Consider the following 19159-nt stretch of genomic DNA (forward strand, 5'->3'; position numbering starts at 1 on the left):
TGCAGTTCATTCATCTCTACACATTAACAAAATTAAGGGCAAGTAAGAAAGACTCAATTTGCAGCCTGTATTTTGCTGAGCAAATTGAAAGGAAGCAAAGCCACAGTTCTCAAGGGTGGTGTCTTGGGGAAAAAAGAAAAAGAAGTGCACAAGGAAAGATTTTGATACAGTAATTAGAGCTCTAAAGCAAGACACAGATATTCCAGGAAAAAGCAGAATGTGTGAGACAAGAAACGAGACTCACAGACTAGATCACTGTTCTTAGCCTCTGTGGTTAGGAGTTTTCACCATTTATTCAGCCAGTGAGAAGTGGAACTCTTTCATAAACACTTCCCTTTCAATTATTTTGCAGGTAACTCTGTAGAATAACTGCCTATAGCTCTAATGTTGGAGAAGTAATTTCAATCATAACAAATACATGCATTATTTTATATAATTCTGAGTAAGATACCTCTCTGTATTTTCATATAAAATGCTGATACCAGGTTTCTAAATCCCAGAGTAAGAAAACCAGGTATGCCTTACAGAACTCTAACTAGGTGTGTTCGCTGTTACATTTTTATTGTTATTTTATTCTTCATGCAATATTAATCTCACTTATTATGTTTCATTTTTATATATATTGTTGTATCTCTTCTACTGCCTAAAACAAAATCTGGCAAGTATCTCAATAAATATTTTTAGTGTCTTTTACATATTTTGGGGGGATAGAAGTACACAGATCATAAACCAGTTTTCTTTTAGTTTTGTGTGTAGAACTTTTGAGAACATGGTCAACATGATGCTATCATGCTACCTTCTAAAAGTGGTCTCCTCTCCATGCCTGTTGTAGGTCACATCCTAATCATCCTGTACTTGGACCAGGCTAGAGATTTTTATCTGGCTTGAATGTATTGTGTCAATTTCACCCTCGTATTTCCTGCAGTTCCAGCTTTTAAAAAAATAGTACCTCCATCAACTATATATAGAAATATAGCTATCTATTCTGCTATGTTATAGAAGAAAAAATGAAAAACTGAAAGTCAGGAGACTTGGTGTCTTTGCAGTCACCTTCTTTGTTCTGAATTACTATCAAGCCTTAAGAATTCACACTATTTTTCTTCAAATTTAATACCTTCTAAGTGCAAAGTTACAGGGATAATTCGTAAATGCTGCAGCAATAATTTGCCATGGACAATTCCCTCTATAAAACACACATACAAAATCCACTACTTAGATCCCTCTCTATGATTTTTTTAAAGAAAGCTTAGTAGGAAACTGAGATTTCTACATAGCCACAAAAAAGAACTGATTTAGAATACTCAGTAACCATAAATATCAGAGATAAAAATTACGCAGTTCACTAGAAAAGCAAACCTAGGCATATCCTATCATTTAAAATCCTAGATGATACCAAAGAACTAATAATATCTGCCTAAATTTCCAGAGCTATGCTTCTCTGTGTCCTATTCATGATGATCATACATTTTCTACTTCATTCTTAATCTTTCCTTGTCATCATAAAAATCTACCAAATCTTCTAGGCTATTGCTGCTTAAACCTGCCTCTCTCTCTCTCTTTTTTTTTTTTTTTTAGTTTTCATGCTTGTTGTCTTAGATACCTTTAAATCTGGAAAAAGACTTAAAGATTTCTTAGTCAGACATATATATAGAGGGATCAGAGGGTGTAAATTGTCCAAGGTCTTAACGCTAGTTGGTTAAAACCAGAACTAGACCACTTCTTTCCTGACATTCTAGGCTATCCTATTCCAAACTTAACTGACTTCATTTCTGGCATCTGTTTTTCCATTATTCCTGGAATGAATTGTTGTCTCCTTTATCTTCATGACTACTTAGCAATTGTTAATATCAAAACAGGGGACACAAAGATGGCTAATCCTACAACCAAAAAATGATAAGGCACTCATTAATTTGTACGATTTGTTTTTCTTGGGTTATAGTTTCACAAGTATTTATTAAAAATTTGTTTTATGCCTAGATGTAGTAGAGAATATAAAAAATAACCCCTAATGTTAAGGGATGTATTGTTTTCAAGAAGAGGTAACACTGCACTAGAAGACAATGTGAGATACTTCTAGATATGACTATCATGTGAAGATTTCTCTTACTAAAGAATACCTAGTGTACAATATTAAGCAAGACATAAATGTCAGAAAGAGTATCACTCTGATGGAACTAGAGAAGTATTCACGTTAGTTGGACATTAAATGAGAGATACGGCATTTTTAGATAGAAGTAGAAGAGAAGGTATTTCAACTGAAGGCAAAGGCATGAGGTAGGATGTCAAAAGTACTGGATATGTTAGAATCACAGTTAAATCACTTGAAGTATTTGGCATCAAAAAGAGAAAATGGAGGGAATTAGGTATTTAAAAGTGGTTAAAAGATACATTATAGAAGATTCCGAGTGCCACACAGAGAAATGTAGAATGAGGAAGTGATAGGCTTATAATCTAGGGTTTCTCTGTAGGAGGACTGGATTTTCACAAGAGTGCAGATAGGATTACAGTCTGAAAGAAAAAAAAACAAGGAAGGAAATGATTGGGAGACGTTTTCAATAATAGTCTGGTAGAGCAGTGGTAAGAAATGTTTACACAAGAATATAAAGAAGCAATAAGGGGATAGGGAATATAGAACCTAAGAACTAACAGTAGCCTTGGAAGAAAGAATAAAAACAATTAAAATTGTTATGTTGGAAATCTGGAAAAATGACCCTGTCATTACAAAGCATGACTCAATAAAAAGAAAGTGCTAGTTTCACTTATTTATTCAACATATATATATTTGCTCACCCACTATATAGCAGGCACTCTAACAGGTGCTGGGCAGAGAGAGAGAGATGAGAGAGAAGAAACCCCACCTCAGGGAACTCACATGCTATTAGAGAAGATGTATGCTAAACAAATGAGCCAATGTAGATATGGAACAATTTCATGAAGTGCTAAGTATTGTGAGGAAGTTAAAGCAAAAGATGACATAGAGGGATGGTGGAGTAAAAAATGACCTCTCAAAAGGTGTTTTTGAGTGCATCCAAGAAGGAGTGGACTTCTAAGAGAACATTTCAAGAGAGAGGATGAGAGTGCAGTGCACATTATAGACAGTAAGACATGAAACTAACACTTCCTCCCTAGTCATTTATACTTTTAAGTTTCACTTTCATTTTTCCAGATTTCCAAGCTAGACAGAGGGAATGCCAGAGGGGAAATAGGAAAATGAGAGCAGGCTAGTAGATGGGATCCAGACTAGGTAGGAATTTAGATTTATTCCAAGTCAATGGCAAAAATACTGGATAGGCTTAAGCATGAGAGCTAAAACATTTACAAACTTCTTAAAATACCACTCTTTTGCTCTTTATAACGTAGAATGAGTTAAAAGTCGAATCAAGGAGAACAAATGAGAAGTAGATGTAATGCATCAGACAAGTATAGTTGCTTGAATCAGAGTAGTAGCAGAGGAAATAGTGAGAAGTGGTTTTATTTGACATATTGTGTGCAAGAAGAATTAACAGGACTCATAGATGGATAGGATGTAGGAAGTGATGGAAAGACATTAAAGGTAGTTTCCGAGATCTAGTGGGTAACTAGTTGGATAATGATTTGGCTGATATACAAGGCTGAGTAAGCAACAGATTGGGGGAGTGAATGGGGTAGGACGCTCAAGAATTAAGAGTTTGGTTTTGGATGTATAAAATTGTGGATATTTATTTGAAATCCAAAATGGAGTTGTCTAATTGTTAGAGGGAATGCTGATTAATTCAATTTTTTCTTTATCATCTGTTTTATTTATTTTTTTTATCATCTGTCTTAATGTAATAATTTAAAAATACATGCAACATATTCCATGTAAGTAAGATGTAAAGAACAATAATGAAGAGAATACCTCTGCAATGTCACAAACCATGAAATAGATCTCTATTTAGATGCTCCCCAATCCCATTCATCTTCTTCCTTTTTAGGGTTAAACATTAACCTGAATTTTATATTTCTCACCCAATTTTCTGCACTTTAAAAGCCACCATTCTTTTTTTTTTTTTTAATTTTTATTTATTTATGATAGTCACAGAGAGAGAGAGAGAGAGAGGCAGAGACATAGGCAGAGGGAGAAGCAGGCTCCATGCACCGGGAGCCCGATGTGGGATTCGATCCCGGGTCTCCAGGATCGCGCCCTAGGCCAAAGGCAGGCGCCAAACCGCTGCGCCACCCAGGGATCCCAAAAGCCACCATTCTAATTACATATGTCTGCAGCTATAAAAACACATTACTTGCTTTTGCTAAACTGTGATAATTAGTAACAAAAATTGCACTATATATAATTTTTGGGACTTGCTTTAAATTTTTTTTCTTGTTAATACTTGGATAGCAGACTTAAAATATTGTTCCCCTAGTGTTATATAATTTAAAAAATCTCATGGACTTCTATTTATTATTAATCCAATAAAAATATTAAAATTATAAATCAGAGTTTAACAGACATGGAAGCTAGAATAAGAGGATCTAAGATTAATTTAATTTGAATTACAGAAGAAAGGATGGAGACAGTTGTAAAGAAACAGAATTCAGAGAGACTGAAGCTGACAACTTTCCTGAATTTATGAAGGATTTAGATCTACAAATATAAGAAGTAAAAACAAAGCAAAATGAATAAATTATCAATATAAAAACACAATTTGTGAAATTGCAGGTAATGAAGATAAGAAGAATGACAAGCAGATTGGCAGTCATTTTTAAAACAGCAAGGAAAGCCAAAAGCCAGGGAAATATCTTCAAAATACTGATAGAAATAACCAGAATAGCTGTCAACCTAAGAAATACATATGTAGTAGAACAATTTTAAAGAGCAAGGACAAAAGTAGAGAAAATGAAATCAAAAGGTCTTACTTTTTGGACTTTCACTAAATGAACCTCCAAGAGATATACTTTAGGAAGAAGGAAAATGATCCCAGAAGTGATGTCTGAGGTGCATTTAGAAAAAAGGAAAATTGGATCTATGTGCAAATTTTAACGTGGTCTATATAATGTAAGAAAAATAATACTGACTCTTGTTTTTTTTTAAAAACTACATAAAACAGAATAAAGTATACTCAAAAACAGAAGATCAGGGAAAGGAGTCATTACACAAATTTTTACGTTCTCTGTATATTTGGGATCGAGGTAAAGATATTGATCAACGTTAGACTTTGTTAGATAAAGTTCAAGGACAATCATCAACAAAGTTCAAGGACAATCATCAACAAAATAGAAATAGATTAGAAAGTCTCCAAAATCTTTTTGGTGCCTTTGGCAGAAGGAAAAATTCAATGAGAAAAATCTTAATCAATCCAAAAGTGGACAAGAAAGGAAAGCAAACGGAACATAAAACTGGGCAAAAACAGCACAAAATAAGATGGTAGAAATAAGTAGGGTGAAAAGAAATGGCTAGATTGCACATTTTAAAAAAAGTGTTCTTGGGGTGCCTGGCTGGCTCTTGATCTGCAACTCTTGATCTCAGGGTTGTGAGTTTGAGCCCCATGTTGGGTATAGAGATTACTTAGAATTAAAATCTTAAAAAAAATTTTTTTAAATCAATCAATAAATGTGTTCTTTATATAAGACAAGCCTAATACAATGTAAAATATGAGAAAATATTTAAAATGGAAATAAAAGGGATGCCTGAGTGGCTCAGTGGTGAGAATCTGCCTTCGGCTCAGGGCGTGATCCCACAGTTCCAGGATGGAGTCCACATCAGGCTCCCTGCATGGAGCCTGCTTCTCCCTCTGCCTATGCCTCTGCCTGCCTCCCTCTCTGTGTCTCTCATGAATAAATAAATAAAATCTTTAAAAAGAAAAAAATAATAAAATGGAAATAAAAGCTAGAGTAAAAATATATATGATGTGTATATTAAATTACCATGGTTTATCAACACGGACTAAAGAAGAAACTTGGCAAATTTATTATCATTTTGTTATACTATGGAGTTCAAAGACCTTACTAACTAATAATACAGTCAGGTAAGAAATAAAAAAGAATCTGGAAGTTTTGAAAAAAAGAATTAACAAGTCTGATTTGTGGATAGGTAAAGAATTTGGTGTCATACAGAAAACTTCTATTCATGTTCATTAATATTGAGTATTTTAAACAATGACTCATAAGACCTTAAAGATATTTTTTAAAATAACTTTCCATTAAAGAATACCATGATACTGTTATCTTGCCATATCTTGATAAGATTCAAAATTCCTCTCTCTGGACATTTGTATGCTCAAGAACTATTTTACACCACAAGATTTCAAACGCCAACTCTGCACATAACAGTATATTTTAATATATTGTTTTCTGGAGGAATGAGAAAATATTTTACCTTGAATTAAAGTGATATTTTTCAATGTCTGAGAGTGTTCCCAATCTTTCAGTCTGAGATCATTAGTGATGTTATTCAGTAGTTTCACTTCTCCTTTTATTTCCTGTTCCAAATTCACTTGTTTTTCTTTCATAGACATAATTTCTGCTGATGCATTGTACAGACGCTCTTCTAATCTACTCATGTCCTGTGAAACATAAGCAAGCACCCACAATTTTTATTACACACATAATTATAAAATATGTAAGTTTAAGAAACCCTTGAAGCCAGGTTTTTCAAAAGCAAAATTACAGAATATTACAGAATAAAAATATGGAAGTTAAAGAACAGTCTTGAAACAGTAAGTTTTTGGTTTTGAAGTATTTCCTCTTTTAACTGAATGGCTGAATTGTTACACTCCCTGTTCCTTCAAAATTAGTTAAATATACCTAGGATATTCTTCAATTCCTAAATATATAGATGTCAAAATGCTAAAAAGGAAATTAAAAACTTGTAGGATTTTTAATTTATCAAAATTGAAATTTTTTTGTGGTGTAATTAGATTAGCTACATATTCCAATATGTGAATTTGATAGAATTTATATATTAAACTGTTTTATAGGAATAATAAAGTTTAATGTCATTATTCTCAGTGGTAATGATAAATATTTCAGGATAGTTTTCACATTCAGGAAACTCTCAATTAGAATTTAATGTCTTACTTTTAATTTTTTAAAAAAAATTATTTATTTGAGAGAGAGAGAGAGAGAACGAGAGTGAGAGAGAGCAGGAGCATGGCGGGGGGCAGAGGGAAAGGGAGAAGCACACCCCCCACTGAGCAGGGAGCCTGAAGCAGGCCAATCTCAGCATCCTGGGATCACAACCTGAGCCGAAAGGAGATCCAGCTGCCCCTCTTACTTTCAGTTTTTACTATCTCTGTGAAATTTCATTATTACTTTATGTTTTCAAATACATATATATTTTGTGTGTATTTATATACATACAAGCATACATAGATTGTGAACAGGAGAGATCATAATGCTTTCATTTTCCACTCAATAATATATTAAGGATATTTACCTATGAAAATATTTAGAGACTGCCTTATTTTCAGTAACTTAGTGGAATTATATTTATGTATTTTTCATAATTTAAGATTCCTAGAGATTTCAGTTTTAGCTGCATACTTTTTTTTTTTTACATCTTTAAAGCAATGCTACAACATTGCATATATATTTACATATCTGTACAAGTGCTTCTAGAGGACAGCTTCATGGAAGCAGATCCAATCAGAGGAACTAAATATTCAACTTTTTGTTCAGTACTGCTGCAGTGCCCCCAAATATATAGCACTATTTTTTAAATCTTACTAACTATATATCAGTGCCTATTTTTGTGCTCAAATGCTGAGAACCTTCAACATATTTAAGTTTGCAGAGTTAAGAGTAAATATATAAAGTCATTCTACTTACTTTGCTTTTCAAATTATGATGAGGCTACGTATACAGTCATAAAGTTTTTGACAATGTTTGTTTTTATTACTTTTCCTTTCAAGACTTTGGCTTGGTTTTCCTTTGGGTGTTGGTCTGTTTCTGATGTAGGAAACCTCTTCCATTCTGGTTACGTATTCTGTCCCTCTGTTCTACTCTTTTTTTTTATTATTATTAAAGATTTTATTTATTTGTTCATGAGTGACACAAAGAGAGGCAGAGACATGGGCAGAGGGAGAAGGAGGCTCCCTGCAGGGGAGCCTGATACAGGACTCGATCCCAGAAGCCCAATATTATGACCCGAGCCAAAGGCAGATGCTCAACCATGAGCCTCCCAGGTGCCCTGCTCTGTTCTACCTTTATTGCATATTCTGTCTTCACGGTATGCTATCAACTTTTACAAGGACATTTCTGCTTAACTGCTGGTATCTTCTCATTTCCATAGAAATAAGCCAGGGCATTTTGCTCCCTAATCCAGGTACAAAGAGAATATTACACTTGCCTTGGCTGGACTGGACAAGTTGAGGTGAAGGGGGGCAAGGCAAGTCAGGATGTAGAGTCTTTGAAAAGAAATAAACAGATATCTAGATTTTCCTCTTCAGTGGCACTCCACTCAAGCAGAGAACCTTATCAGTTTTTACTGTTCTAACTGTGCCTTCCCCCATCCAAAACCCTATTCTGTTATCTCTACTCTGTCTCCTCCTTCCTTGGCTATTTGGCATTTTCCATACAATATGATATAAGTCATGATGATGAAAGGTATAGTACAGGAAATATAGTCAGTAACATTGTGATAATGTATGGAGACAGATGGTGACTACATTTATTGTGGTGAGTACTGAGTCAATGTGTAGAACTGTCAAATCACTATATTGTACACCTGAAACTCATATAACATTTAAAATAAGTACAATTTGGAAAAACATGTATAAAGCATGGATGTGAGCATGGATGTTTGTAAAGCACAGCAACATAAAAATTATGCTCAACTTCATTTGAGTGGCTACAGATTGCTTCCGGTATATTAGGTAGTTCCAGATATCCACATAACAGAGGGCAGGGGACTAGTAGTTGATTTCGCTACCAAAAAACCAGGACTTGCCCATGTTTTTCATACACAAAGCTGAAGCTGCCTTTTTATTCCCTTTTTTGAAAACTGCATATGGGGCTCATATTACCCAGATTTCACTTGAAGTGATTTTTATTGGGAAGAGGGAAAGTTCACTTAACTTTTTTTAAAGTCTATTTGGCATCCATACACTCTGTACATACTCTACCATCAGGAGCCCCGCTGGAAACTGGCATTTAATCTTGCAGTCTTACAGTCCTTTCTATGAACAATGGACATGATGAATTCTCACCTCTCTCTTTTCTTTTGTGCTAGTGTACTTTTTTTCCCTCAAACTGATGTTTGGTCTGTCCTTGATAGGCATCATGCTGGTATCACTTATAAGCCTTTCCCTCAGACAACATTTGCTGATTCAGGCATTCACTTAATTTACTTATTCTTGCATTGGGCTAGAGACTCAAAGATGAATAAAATTGTTTAAGCAATGGGGATGAGAGTCTGAATATTGTTTTCAATGAGCACGTGTGTATGCACACACACACACACACACACACATCCATGTACATACACTAGTACTGACCTGGTTTCTAAATCTCTACAAGTGATTACTGCCTAAAAAAAATAGCTTTGGAAGTCCCTCCATTCCCTTGTACTTTCATTTCTAATGCTGGGACCCCCTCCAAAACATGAGTGCAATCTATCCAAATTCAAACAGTTCACTGATTATCAGATTTTGATTATTTCCAATAATTATCACTTCAAACATGTTCAGGATTTCTAGTGAACTATTCTTCCAAATAGTTTCCAATTTAGTTTCAACTCTTGATGTGAGTTCATAGATATCCTATAGTTTCTACTGACTCTAGAGCATTAGCAATACCAAATACATCCTGTCTTCCCATCTGGCCCATCTTCTCTCTCTCTCTCCTCACCCTGTCTCACTGCTCTTCTGTTTTTACATAAAATGATATTTCTTCTCCCTTCTTTCCTTCCTACTTAATCAGTTATTACTTTTATAACTGAAATTTTATTTATCTGTCTCCCATATTCTTCTGCCCTGTTGACACTTACTACTTTGTGAATCTCTCTACCCTTCCATAGCTTAAGTCTTTGGTATTCCAATAGTAATTGATATACTTAGATACTTGTTAACAGTGTGGGAAACAGTCAGATTTTGGAATAGGTGACCTGGAATAAACACAGAATATCAAGGCTGGTGTTGGGATGACATTTACAACAAAATCCCCACATTCATATAGCCATGCCATTGTTTTCTGACATCTTAAGACCAGGATCATGTGAAATTCAAAAGTTCTGAGTGATTGTACCTTACAAATAAAGGATGTACACTATTCCTTCTTACCCTTCTTATCCTGTTTTGTCTAGTCAATAGTTTAGTTGGTTTTTACCTCATGTTATAATTTTAGAGGTTTATTAGTAAGTGACATTCTTTTTTAAAAATCACTACCGTTAATACTGTCTCCATATAGAAAGCAATTTCATTAATCAAAAATGAGTCTATTCGAATTAAATTCTACTACCAAGATGCCAATGTTGCTTAGCTAATAGTGGACATTTTATAGACTTCATGTTAATTATGATCTTAGGTCTCAGATATTTGATAATACAAAGGTTGTTGTTTCACAAGAGTAGTTAAATTTTAGTTGTGCTTATTTTTTATGGTATGGAATAGTTATAATTATTTAACAACAACAACAATACAATTTCAAAATAAGGGACTTGCTTCTTAATTTCTTTCTCATCAGTACAAGGTAATCCAGCCAGTTGGCCACAGAATAGTCTATAGCAGAGGTGAGAAAATTATGGTCCATGGGCTAAAGTCTGTTTTTGTAAATAACTAGATCACAGCTTTCCTTGTGTGTCTACATATTGTCCATGGCTGCTTTTATACTACAATGGCAGAGGTGAGTAGTCCCAAGGGAAACCTTGTAGTCCCCAAAGTCTAAAATGTTTACATCTGGCCCTACAATGAAACTTGCTGGCAAGTTGGTTTAAACATTGCTTGCTTTCTTGTGTATTTGAGTCTATGATAAAAATAAAATGTATATATTATTCAAAGTTTAATTCTTTAAAGTTATCTTTACACATTAAAACTTATGTATACTTCTTGGGAATGATGAAATAAACTATTTTAAAATGTTGATTTTGATGTTATTACTGTAAATAAGGTTTCCATTTCTTTGATGATAAAGAAATTTGGGCCTGTTGTAAAATTTACAAATACAGAGTACCTACTAAGATAATCTAAAAATTATAATTGGCTTAGATGCGTCTTAAGAGGTACTATAAAAGGATTTATATAATTAAAATACTTCAAGAGAGTCTATATCCAATGGAAAAAATTCCCCATTTTGTTGGGAATCTGGAGAAGACAGTAGGTAAATTCACGTAAAACCTTCTGGTAAGATTGCCAGAGGAATCAGAGCAAGTTGGATGATGTTGAAATGGGGTTTGCAAATTTTGTTTTCTTGAACTAGCTGAGGAGACAAGATCTAGATTGGATTCAATCCAGCATATGACCCTTCTAATACAAAAACTCTTACCTCTTGCTGTTTAAATGTATTGTCTTGGACTTTGTCATTCAGTGTTTTGATATTGAGCTGCAAATCAAGCAATGTGGTATTCAGATTTATTAACGACTTGGAGATTTCATCTATCATGTTTCCATGTCCCCGAACTGAGGAAACCAAGGTACTCAGCTGGAGAAGAACATCATTAAATCTTTGATCAGTCACCAGACTAAAATTCTGGAAATGCTCTGAATCTATGAGATTGGCTTCTGTATCTGAAATGTATTGGATTCTCTTCTCCATGTTGCTCATTTGTTCCATAACAACTTCTTGAAATCTCATCTCATCTTCACTGTCATTTCCTTTTCCTGTGAGACTTTGAGATATATCATTTGCCTTAATTGGATCAACTGTGCAATTCTTCATTTCCCACTTCAGGAGCTGTGCTGTATATTTAAGTAAAAATAAACAGAGTCATGGCCTGTGTCCTTAAATACATATACCATTCCATTCTGTTTCATTCCATTTCATTCTAACATTTTGAATGCTGTCCTAAACTGGGTACTTATTTTAAATATACAATGTGTGAACCACATGACACACATTATAGAAAGGAAGACAGCCTCCTTTTCCCACTTTACATTAGAATTTATTCTAGGATCAAGTCATTCTTTCTGAATTTGCTTATATGCATCTTTGGAACCACCGTATTTGGCTTTGACAGTATGATTATGAAGTGCATTGTGTCCTACTCCTCAGGTTTGTTAGAATAAAATGAGATAATGCTTAATACAGTACCTGAAGCAAGCATGTTGAATACATTAGCTGTTAGGAAGATAAATGATGTGACAAAAACAATATGTGGTAAAAGTATAAGTATTAGTGTTATCCACCATATGAATAAATTGTTGGCTCATCTTCCTCATCCAATCACTTAAGCTGGCAGAGAATTGTCATTTTCAGTTTATGCAGGCCTAATTTATTATTGGTGGGACAGGAAATTGAGCAAATATTTTTTTCACTTTAAAAAATATTATTTTTAAAATATTTCTCTTTACCCATTCTAAAATATATATTCATAATGAAAACTTTTAGGTAACAAGGAAAAAAGGTAGGTAACAAAGAAAAAATAATTTACCATTAATCTCACTATCCTGAGTTAAATGCCAACATTTTGGTTGTAACAAAGAAAAAATAATTTACCATTAATCTCACTATCCTGAGTTAAATGCCAACATTTTGGTTGTATGTATACCAAATCTGTCTCTTTTCACTAGCATGTTATTATTACAAAAATAATTTTAATACCAATGTATTATCTGCATGGATCTACCAGATTTATTTAACAAAACTCCTTCGCTTAATTTGTTCTGTTTTTACTAATATACCCAATGCTTTGATAAACAATCTTTTAAGTAATTATTTCCTAAAAAGGAATGAAAGGAAGAAAGGAAGAAAGGAAGAGAAGGAAAGAAGGAAAGAAGGAAAGAAGGAAAGAAAGAAAGAAAGAAAGAAAGAAAGAAAGAAAGAAAGATCTTCCTTCCTTCCTTCCTTCTTCCTTTCTTCCTTCCTTCCTTCCTTCCTTCCTTCCTTCCTTCCTTCCTTCCTTCCTTCCTTCCTTATTTATTAAATGGTATTTGGGGAATACACAGAGCTGCCAATATATATTTCCAAATGGGCACATGTCCTCTAAAAAAGGCAATTACTCTGTGAAAGGATCTAGAGCAACATGTAAGGAGCTTCAAATCATGAAAGGCATAAACATTAGCTTTGCAGATAAAAAGAGCACATAATTATGCACAATAAAGAAAATATTAAATAACATTTTAGTACTGATCAGTGATAGTTAAGATTTTGTTTTTTCATATCTCCCTCTGTATCTATCTATATTATTTTATCTACATATATATGTCTTTTATTCATTTATTTTGAATGCATTAAGATTTTTCACATTTGATCATTACTTAGCAATAAAAAGAGTTTCTGTCTATGGTTTGAAATATATATCTACATAAAGAGCTATACCTGATATGTAAGTTTTCTTAGTAAAAAATGATATGGCAATATTATCAGCCACATGGATTTTTGAGAATTAAGTGACATAACACATAAAAGATAATTAGTTCCACCCTGAGTTCAAGGTTACCTGCTATATAAATGAAAGGCTGGTGTTTAGTCAGGAACAAGCTGCCTGATTCTAGAATCTAGTTCCATTCCTCAATTACTAGCTGGGGTACTTTGGGAAAGTTCTCTTCTTAGGTTCCTCAAAGATAGGTAGTAACTACCTCCAACAGTGGTGTTCAGGATGCATAAGATAAGGTATGTAAATCCCACAGCACACAGGTGGCCCATAGGAAAATTCTATTCAAATTAAAGTGCCTTATCCATGAAAGATATGATCTTAGTTTACAGTCTTCACCATCTTTACTTAAACTGTTTGATGATGGCTACTATTGTAGCTATTATTATATGAGGAATAAGTATGAAGCTATGTATGCGATTAAATCCTAATTTTTATGAAGCCACATTATATCATGTCTTTCTAGTTATATTCTTTAAAATTAGCTTATTTGAGTTAATAAAATGCTTGACAATGTTTCTATATAAACCACAGTCTGTATTATTTTATACTTCTTACTTTATCAATAAAGTGGATTTAAAAAGTCTATTTTTTAGTTAATCTCATCACATGTATTACATTGTGAGGGGCAAGTTCTGGACTGACAGGCTCACTCAGGCATTTAATTCTATGATTTATATATTAAGCACCTGTAAGTATAGAACACTGTTTGAGCAATTCTGGAAATGTAAAACTGAGAAAGGATTTTGACTATTATAGAGATCCAAGCTAACAATTTTTACAAAACTATTTCAAATATGTCCCTTAAAAATGTTCCTTTCATGATGATTATTGTTTTCTTAGGTAGCAAGTAAGAATCCAGGTTCTGGAGTGGAATTGCCTGGGTTAGCAATTCTCACTCTTTCCTTTTTAATCTGTGATCTTGGGCAAATTATCCTGTTAGTGCTTCTATTATACTAATTGTATGATAGATACTAATAGTCGGTGTCAAATAATTCAATGAGCTAATATATGTAAAGTGCTTATATTATTTCCAGGTATATGATAAACATTTGGTAACTTTCAGCTTTTGTGTTATTAATAGTTTGGATTCGAATTCTGTGAGTTATTTATCTGTATGCATCAATATTTTCAATAAACAATTAATATTGTTTAATATAGAAAACTGGGGGAGATTGGGCATTGCAATGACTACTGTAGTATCCGGACTTTATTTTACTAAGCATAGTGATCTAATTGCTCAACTGTGTAATTTTTCTCTTCCAGGAAACAGTTTTTATTTCATATGGATAAAGCAAATCTTTTTCACAGGATGGAGAGGAAAGACTTGAACTGACAAAATATCACGTGACCAAAGGTTTCCATCTGACATGGACTTCACCATAAAGTTGACAATAAAGACTACATTTTGCTTACAGATTTACAAGCACAACGTTGTTTGTTTTCCCAAATCCTATAGGAAAGCTAATTTAATCCTAACTTTTCAAAAAAAAAAAAACTGTTTAACTCTGTACCATAAATCTAGCTAAAGAATGCCAGAGTTCAGATTTTCAAATGTTCATCTCTTTCATTACCATTGGAAAGATGGCATTTTGTGACTTTTCTATTTCATATTTGAAAGGAGACAAACTTTTATGGCTTGTGCAAACCCCCAGGGAGAGAGTGATATTTGAATTCAGAGATCACATTCACTCCTTCATGTTGCTAATATCTTTTCTTGCCAAAAATTTGTATTATTTTGAGCTAAAGAATCTTCAGTATTTCAGCATTAATCCTAGATTGTATTTTATTTTATTTTATTTTTTTTTTTTTAATTTTTATTTATTTATGATAGTCACACACAGAGAAAAAGAGAGAGGCAGAGACACAGGCAGAGGGAGAAGCAGGCTCCACGCACCAGGAGCCCGATGTGGGATTCGATCCTGGGTCTCCAGGATCACGCCCTGGGCCAAAGGCAGGCGCCAAACCGCTGCGCCACCCAGGGATCCCCCTAGATTGTATTTTATTGAACAGAGACATTATGATGTTGTTTTACTATGATAGACATACAGGAGTTTCATTAAGAAATGACAGCATATGGAGTAGCTTTTATCATTAAGAAGTACCTTTCATCAGGCAGCCCGGGTAGCTCAGTGGTTTAGCGCCACCTTCGGCCCAGGGCCCAGGTTGTGATCCTGGAGACCCGGATGGAGTCCTACACTCAGGCTCCCTGCATGGAAACTGCTTCTCCCTCTGCCTATGTCTCTGCCTCTCTCTCTCACTCTGTGCCTCTCATGAATAAATAAATAAAATATTTCTTTTTTTAAAAAAGAAGTATCTTTCATCATATAAGATATTCTAAATTTAAATGGAATTTTTATGCACAACATTTTATTTCATCCATCAATTCATATTTGCCAAAACAGGGTAATTTCTATCTTTTGGGGTATATTTTGTCTTTATTTGTAATTTTTTAATATCAAGTAGAGATATGTGTTGCATTTGTTTTGTTTTGTTTTTGAAAAATATTATGATCTGTAACTTAATTAAAGTTGAAAATGGATTGTCAATTGTTTATTCAAGTGTGACAGAAACAATGAGATCTATTCCAAGTTCTGGTGAATTTAAGTGCTAATGTGAACTTACAAGATTTGAACATTTTTAACTTCTTGTCAGTCTTACTAGATGCCTGCTATAGTTTTAGGAAACAAAATGCCTTTCTTTCTTCCATTCTATTTTTTTTTAAACAAAACTACTTTGGATCAGTCATTTCAACACAACAACAAATATGGAAACTTGGTAGTATTTTCTAATAGCCCAAAGACCTTGAACTTGTTAAAATGCTGAATTCTTTCCAGACTTCATTGGCCCATTTTGCATATGTCTGCTAGATAGAAGTTGCATTTCCTGGCATTGACTCTGCAGGCCATGGTTTATATAAAAGTGATAGCCTTTTATAACTGGCTTATATTTAATGAGCCCAAGCAATGAAACATCTTTCAATTGTGCATTTCAAATGAACAAAAGCTATACAAAAACAACATACAGATAATCTCAATTCATCAGGAAGTCAGCTGTGTAATGACAGACATATCAGGTCCTTTTCCATAGATGGCTGTGGTTGGTTTGTTTGGCTGATCAGTTTGGTTTGCTGTGGTTAGTTTTTGTTTTTATTTTTTTTAATGATCAAAATAGGAATTCATTTTTACCTGTGGTAATATTTTCTTGGCTAAAATTATGGAAACTGTTTTGCACATGTGTGTGCGTTTGTGTGTGCATGCATTTAATTGGCCAATCACATTTGTTCTAAAAATTCAATTACACTGGGAGATAGTAGACCATAGAGGCTGAGAGTCAAGACTCATGGGTGACAACTGCAGCTCTACTACTGAATAGTCTTAGTTTCCTTTTGTGGATAATAAGGATAAGTATATGTCTGCTCAAGGGCAATTGTAAAGGTATATTAAGATAATCTGTGGAATATTTATAAGCCAGTGTCTGTAGTAAATCCCCAAAGTGACAGCTACTGTCACAATTGTTGTATTATCAAACTTTCTTTTTTTATTTTGAGGAGATGCCATCAGGTTATTTTTAGAAATGTTTTAAACATGTGGCCATATTCCTGAAAGATATCCCTGAAATATAGGTCATTATTGTGCAAGATCTCCTCTTTGAAAACTTACAGAATATTTCTTTTTTTTTGTTTGTTTGTTTTTTTGTTTTGTTTTTTAGAATATTTCTTTCTCCTCTCAGTACTAGGAACAGAAGAGGTTCCCTGCCCCCCAAACAACTGGCTTGTCTTATTATTGTTGTTTTGTTTTATTTTAGGCATTGTGAATGTAAACGGTCCTGCTTATATCTTTACATTGGCAACTGGAATACTTATTATAAAATTCATGATCCACCACTAGAAGTACATAGGACTCCAGAGGATAACATTTTTTGGAATGGTCTAATCCATTCCATCTCACCTTAACATACCTGTATTTTTACCTTGATCTTCCATTCTCTATTCTATTTTTTATTTTTTTACTAAATAACTTTGAAGAATCTTTTTTAATTTATGAATTTGAGGAACACTTTGTGATATGACGTTTCCCTTGTGAGTCTCCCCTATACAAAAGATTGAACTCTTGCTTTTGTTTCTACAATAACTAATTCATAGAATGAGTTGCTGAGTTTCAAAACTCTAGAATACTGTACCTGCCATGATTCCGATGATCGGTATGAGAACTACAAACACAAGGAGATAAAGGATAATCAATGCAGCTTTGAGGGACTTCAGTTTCTCTTGAACGGCAGGGCCATTTTTAGGATCTGAGAAAAACAAAAAGCCCAACCTACTGTTAGAAAACTTAACTCTTCCTATCTAACATTTTGGTAATCTCCAGTTTTATCATTGCTACCAAGCCTACGGAACAAAAAATCGGTCCCCATTTATTCAGGAGGAAGCAAAAGAACAGTCACAGGAAAAGCCAATCTGGACCTCACTATGAACATCTGATTTACTTTCCTTAACTAAACATCTATGACAGTTAACTGTCCTCTATACTTGTACTTGTCTCATTTAGAGGCATTAGTTAGCTGACAAATTTTAATATGTTTTGGATACATTTTAATAATGATGCCAACATATTCAAACATAAATTTTATTCTGTTTCATGTGGGAATATATTCTGAGCAAAAATCAGATTCCTCAAGTAACTATATAATTATGATTTTTTTCAGACTTTAAATCAGATAAAAGAGACATCTGTTTTCAATGGTAATTATGCAAATTCTTTTCCAATTTCATCTCAATAATTCTGTATTTGGATACCTCTTATGATTTGAATACTTTAAAAATGAAAAAAATGAAAGAAAAGTGTTCACATTTTGACTAAACTTTGGAATAGATCAATGAAGCCCATCCTATGGGCATTTCAGAAAATATTAATATTTTCATACTATCCATTTATTGGGAATAGTGATTCACATAATGGGATACTAATTGTACAAAGTTAACACAATGTGGAGGGGAATCTTAGTAAGGGGGAATCTTAGTAGGGGACAAAGACATTTTTTCTGATTAGGTGAATAAGACACCCATTAAAAATTTCTTTCCTGGGCACCTGGATGGCTCAGTCAATTAAGCATCTGCCTTCAGCTCAGATCATGATTTTGGTGTCCCGGGATCGAGCCCCACATTTGGCTTCCCACTCAGTGGTGTGTCTGCTTCTCCCTCTGCCCTTCTTCCTGCTCATTATCTCTCTCATTCTCTTTCTCTATCTCAAATAACTTTAAAAAAATCTTAGATTTTTCTAAAAATTTTATCCCATGGCCATTGGTTTCATTGCACAATAAAAAAGGTGGTAAATTCCCAATTTAAAAATTTAGAGATTATTTTACAATGATCTATGAAGGATTGAAAAGGAGAGAAAATTTTTAAGCAAAAATAAGACCCAGAAAAGCTAAAAGAAAAAAAAAAAAGAAAAAAAAAAAAAAGAAAGATCTAAGGAAAAAGAAAAAGAACAACCCACAAAACAAGCAAGATGGAATATCCTTTTGCCAGGCTGAATGAGCCTGAAACTCATCAACCATCTCCTGTATTTTTAATTTACAATCAAATCCTCTGCATTCTGCCTTTCAAGTAGCTCTCCAAAGTTCCTGTTGCCTTTTCTTTGTCTCCAATGCCTCTGTCCTCCCTCCTCAATCTCT

General features: G+C 33.8%; 1 protein-coding gene across 2 annotated transcripts in view; it reads right to left on the minus strand.

The window, feature by feature from the left end:
* Nucleotides 1-19159, minus strand: part of MSR1 (macrophage scavenger receptor 1) — a 78596-nt gene that overhangs the window by 47543 nt on the left and 11894 nt on the right. For both annotated transcript variants that reach the window (XM_035699955.2, XM_035699956.2), the window contains exons 3-5: nt 17666-17779; nt 11437-11849; nt 6335-6521 (exon numbers count right to left, since the gene is read on the minus strand). In XM_035699955.2, the coding sequence (XP_035555848.1) occupies nt 6335-6521; nt 11437-11849; nt 17666-17779 (714 nt within the window). The remainder of the gene's footprint in view (nt 1-6334; nt 6522-11436; nt 11850-17665; nt 17780-19159) is intronic.

Source organism: Canis lupus, chromosome 16, assembly GCF_003254725.2.
Source record: "Canis lupus dingo isolate Sandy chromosome 16, ASM325472v2, whole genome shotgun sequence".
Taxonomy (NCBI): domain Eukaryota; kingdom Metazoa; phylum Chordata; class Mammalia; order Carnivora; family Canidae; genus Canis; species Canis lupus.